The sequence below is a fragment of the Papilio polytes genome, unplaced genomic scaffold (genome assembly GCF_000836215.1).
Source record: "Papilio polytes unplaced genomic scaffold, Ppol_1.0 DF821289.1, whole genome shotgun sequence".
NCBI lineage: Eukaryota > Metazoa > Arthropoda > Insecta > Lepidoptera > Papilionidae > Papilio > Papilio polytes.
In genome coordinates this window covers 4,056,052-4,060,063 of record NW_013527915.1, presented here as the reverse complement: position 1 = coordinate 4,060,063, position 4,012 = coordinate 4,056,052, and the positions used below count along the sequence as shown (strand labels likewise).

General features: G+C 36.2%; 1 protein-coding gene across 1 annotated transcript in view; it reads left to right on the top strand.

The window, feature by feature from the left end:
• LOC106109131 overlaps window positions 1-3,185 on the top strand; it is a 10,274-nt gene extending 7,089 nt beyond the window's left edge. The window contains exons 24-29 of the mRNA XM_013290533.1: window positions 4-50; window positions 174-360; window positions 483-674; window positions 1,271-1,376; window positions 2,045-2,180; window positions 2,658-3,185. Of these exons, the coding sequence (XP_013145987.1) occupies window positions 4-50; window positions 174-360; window positions 483-674; window positions 1,271-1,376; window positions 2,045-2,180; window positions 2,658-2,806 (817 nt within the window). The 3' untranslated portion in view covers window positions 2,807-3,185. The remainder of the gene's footprint in view (window positions 1-3; window positions 51-173; window positions 361-482; window positions 675-1,270; window positions 1,377-2,044; window positions 2,181-2,657) is intronic.
• The last annotated feature ends 827 nt before the right edge of the window (window positions 3,186-4,012 follow it).

The following is a 4,012-nucleotide window of genomic DNA, read 5'->3' as shown; positions in this document are numbered from 1 at the left end:
GAGGCATCATCATTCTGTGGCCTTTCTAAGAGGAAGAGTCTATCTTGTTGGTAATTTCTTATTTCTAATAATACTATGGTGCGTTACTATATGTATGTATGTATGGTATAACACGCTGCAATTATTTAAACACTATTTCGTAAAGCAATAAGAATTATATTAAACTTGTTAAGGTGGTGCTGACCCACGTGATGACGACACCCGTGGCAAGTCTGTAGTGGTCTCGACGGTGTGGAGCTACGAGCCGGTGACGCGGTCCTGGTACAGCGAGTCTGGTCTCGCCATACCAAGGAAGAACTTCGGTCTCGTGGTACATCGCATGGCTCTATACGCCATCGGTGGACAGGACAAGAAAGGCAGGTGAATGAAACAAGATTAAATCTATGTATATTTTCTTATTATGATAGCAATTTTAATATTTAAATTGATGACCTATTACTGAAGTTACTTTTAAAATGATGGCTAACATTGTTTTCTGCTAGAGTGCTGCGGTCGGTGGAGAGGTTCGACCCTAAGACGGGGTCGTGGAGCGAGGTGCGGTCGATGGGCGTGGCGCGCATGGCCATGGCCGCGGTCAAGTACCGCGAGTACATCTGGGTGGCCGGTGGTATGACCGGCGAGAAGAAAAACCCCGTATGCAAGGTCGTCGAGTGCTATAACTCCAAAACAAATGAGTACGCTTACTTTGTAATTTGGAAAATTTATAACTTCCAAATTTTCATAAGATTAAGAGCCTGTCCCATCACTGACTTATAGAGGCTCAGATAGCTTAAAAATGACGTCACTGTCCAGTTAAGGTAACACAATCAGATACTTCCATCACATTTTACACGTTGGATTGTTCTTACACAATTTTCAATTTGATGGGACAGTCCCTAAATCACCTGTTTGAAATCAGAGAGTAAAAAAATGTTAGCATAACCTTAATTGTGTTCTAGGAGCAGACAGAGAACCTAAATATAAACACGTTAGGGATAACTTGATTGTCATGATACCATTTCATTATCTGTTTAGCTATAGAAATAAGTTATTTACTACTCTATTTCTTAAAATGAAAGTATAATTTCTGTTAAATCGTATTTGTTTTTAACATTCTGTCGTGTACAAAGTCCGCAATGACGCAATAGCAATCTGTGTGTAATTTGAGGTCAAGTGACATTTGTGAGATTTACTAAGAATTTTCTAACGAAACAAACGAATGTCAGTGACGTCAGTGAGCGGGGAAGTTTATGATTTATGTTAGTAAGTATTTGTTAATTGTTATTTTCAGATGGACAGAAATTTATAGTCTTCGGTTTCCGAGATGTTTTGCTACGCTTTTCGCTATGAATGACAAATTGTATATAATAGGTGGAGCGGGGAAGATTACGGAAAAGGTACGTCATACGTCAAATGTTCAATCCATTTATTTGTGTGATTTTTACTATTAAAATTTAATAGATGTAATAATCGCAATAACAATTTTACAACCGGATGTATAATTTAGGGGGTTTACTTTTGCCCACCAGACCAGATAAGTTTGTGTCCCAATATTAGCATATTTAAGGATGGTCGATGACGTAATCCCAATGTAAATATTGCTCAACTATTGACGTTTCATATGAACTATCTATAACTTCCGCTTAAATATAGGTGTCGGTATTTGACATACAAAACAAATATGAAATGCTAGCTTTCGCCCGCGACTCCGTCCGCGTAGAACTAAAAAAAGCAAAAGTAAGTAGCCTAGGTGTTCTTCCAGACTATCCTCTACAACTATGCCAAATTTCATCGTAATTCGTTTAGCCGTTTAGGCTACAAACTCAAACAAACATCCATCCATCTAAACTTTCGCATTTATACCATTAGTTAGATTGTATATAGTGTTTGTAACTTTGAGTAAATACATACTTAAGAAAAAAAGTTACAAAGTTTATTAACATTTGCTAAAGATAAAATGTAAGAAAACAGCGGAAAAGTTGCATGGGACTGAAATTTTATAACTGAATTAAGTTCTCTTGACCTAACCTTGTATGTGCAATTAACATAGAACATTAATTTGTAGGACAAAACTCCGAGTAGTGTTGGCGCCATAGACATCTGGGACTGGAAGGACCGGACTTGGAAACAGGAAACCGAAATGTCTATACCCCGACACGGACATGCGCTCGCATACCTAGGAACACAGCTCATTATTATAGGTACGTGTATATGTAACTATCTATAATTAACTAGTGTATTTTATCCACTAAACTTATTAACTAATAGATTATTGTGCTATTTTAGAACTATCTGCAAGGATAGACAAACTCGCATACGTAATCTACACTATAACTTTACTAGACTGGGTTGGGGGGGACATACCGTTTTCTTCGCGATTGAAGTTATTTCTGTGTATAATTTATTAATCCTTTTCATAATAATATTATAAATGCGAAAGTTTAGATGGATGGATGGATGTTTGTTAAAGTTTGTAGCCTAAACAGCTGAACGGATTTCGATGAAATTAGGTATAGATGTAAAGGACAGTCTGGAACACATAGGCTACTCACTTTTGTTTTTTTAATTCCACGCGGACGGAGTCGCGGGCGAAAGCTAGTCCTTTTCATAAATGCGAATAACAATATTGCAATTTGAATGCATTGTACTTAAGTAACCTGCGGGTATTATCTTCACAGGTGGTGTAACAACGATATATATGCGGGCTCTGAGCAACGTGGAATCATTTTGTTGCGAGCGCGGTGCTTGGATCCGAGGAGTGGCAGCGCTGCCGTCGCCACTCTCTGGCCACGGAGCTGTTACTTTACCACCAGCTTCGCTAATGTGACGAAATTCCATTATAAGTTGGCTACAACCAGCTTCCTTAATGTGACGAATCTCCATCACAAGAAGTACCAGGAGAGCATAATATGTAGAGATATTGTATCAACAAATTGTTTACGGTGAAACTTCACTGACGTGACACTTGGGTGACTATCGTCGTCTCGTATTGTTTTAAAGGGAATGAAAAAGATGACGATAACACAAGTATCATGTCGGTGGAATTTTACTGTTAACTATATAGATTTTGTAAAGACATTGTATGCTCAAGCTTGGAATAGAAAGATCTTACTACTCCTAGAGTGAAACTATATGGAAAATAAAATTAATATAAGTGCTGTTTTACATTTAATCACAGCTTTACAAAAGATAAATAAATTATTGTGAGTCTATACAAGCTTTTTTTATTTCGAGACCTTTTTTATTTTTCTTTACAAAATTACAATAGAAAAAATACATTTTGAAATCATTAAATCTAATACTTATTTTAATATCACATTTTTGCTGTATTTATGAATATTCGATTTGATTTAGTCCCAGACTTCTCTGCACACGCCTAATATATCCCGCCTGAAACCTTCCTCGCAAGGTGGAAATACTTTGAAGAATATGATATTGTTCATTGGCACGAATCCACTGGATTGATAATTGGGGACGACGTCCTGGAAAATATCGTTTTACGTTAATTATTGATGAAAAACTTTGAACGGAAAATTTAAAATATTCAAGGGGGCGCCAACGTTATTTAACTGTGTTATTTAACAACGTAAATAACACAGTATGTTACAAATCTAATCTAAAATGTATAATAAAATTACAAATATATACAAATAAATCTCCTTTTAAATATCAAATCACAAGACATCAGAAAATAAAGCACATTATGTCATGTATTATTTAATTCGATAAGTAAATCAAATCTGATAAACAAGTGTAGATATGAGCATATGTTTACAATCATTCATACTTCCTATAAATGCGAAAGGTTAGATGGATGGATGGATGTTTGTTAGAGTTTGTAGCCTAAACGGCTAAACTGATCTCGATAAAATTTGGCATAGACGTAGAGGATAGTCTGGAAGAACACATAGTCTACTCACTTTTGTTTTTTTACTTCCACGCGAACGGAGTCGCGGGCGAAAGCTAACACAATAAAACAAATAATTCAATTATGTCTATTCTTATTTCTCAAAAACTTCTAGTTGGTTCCTAA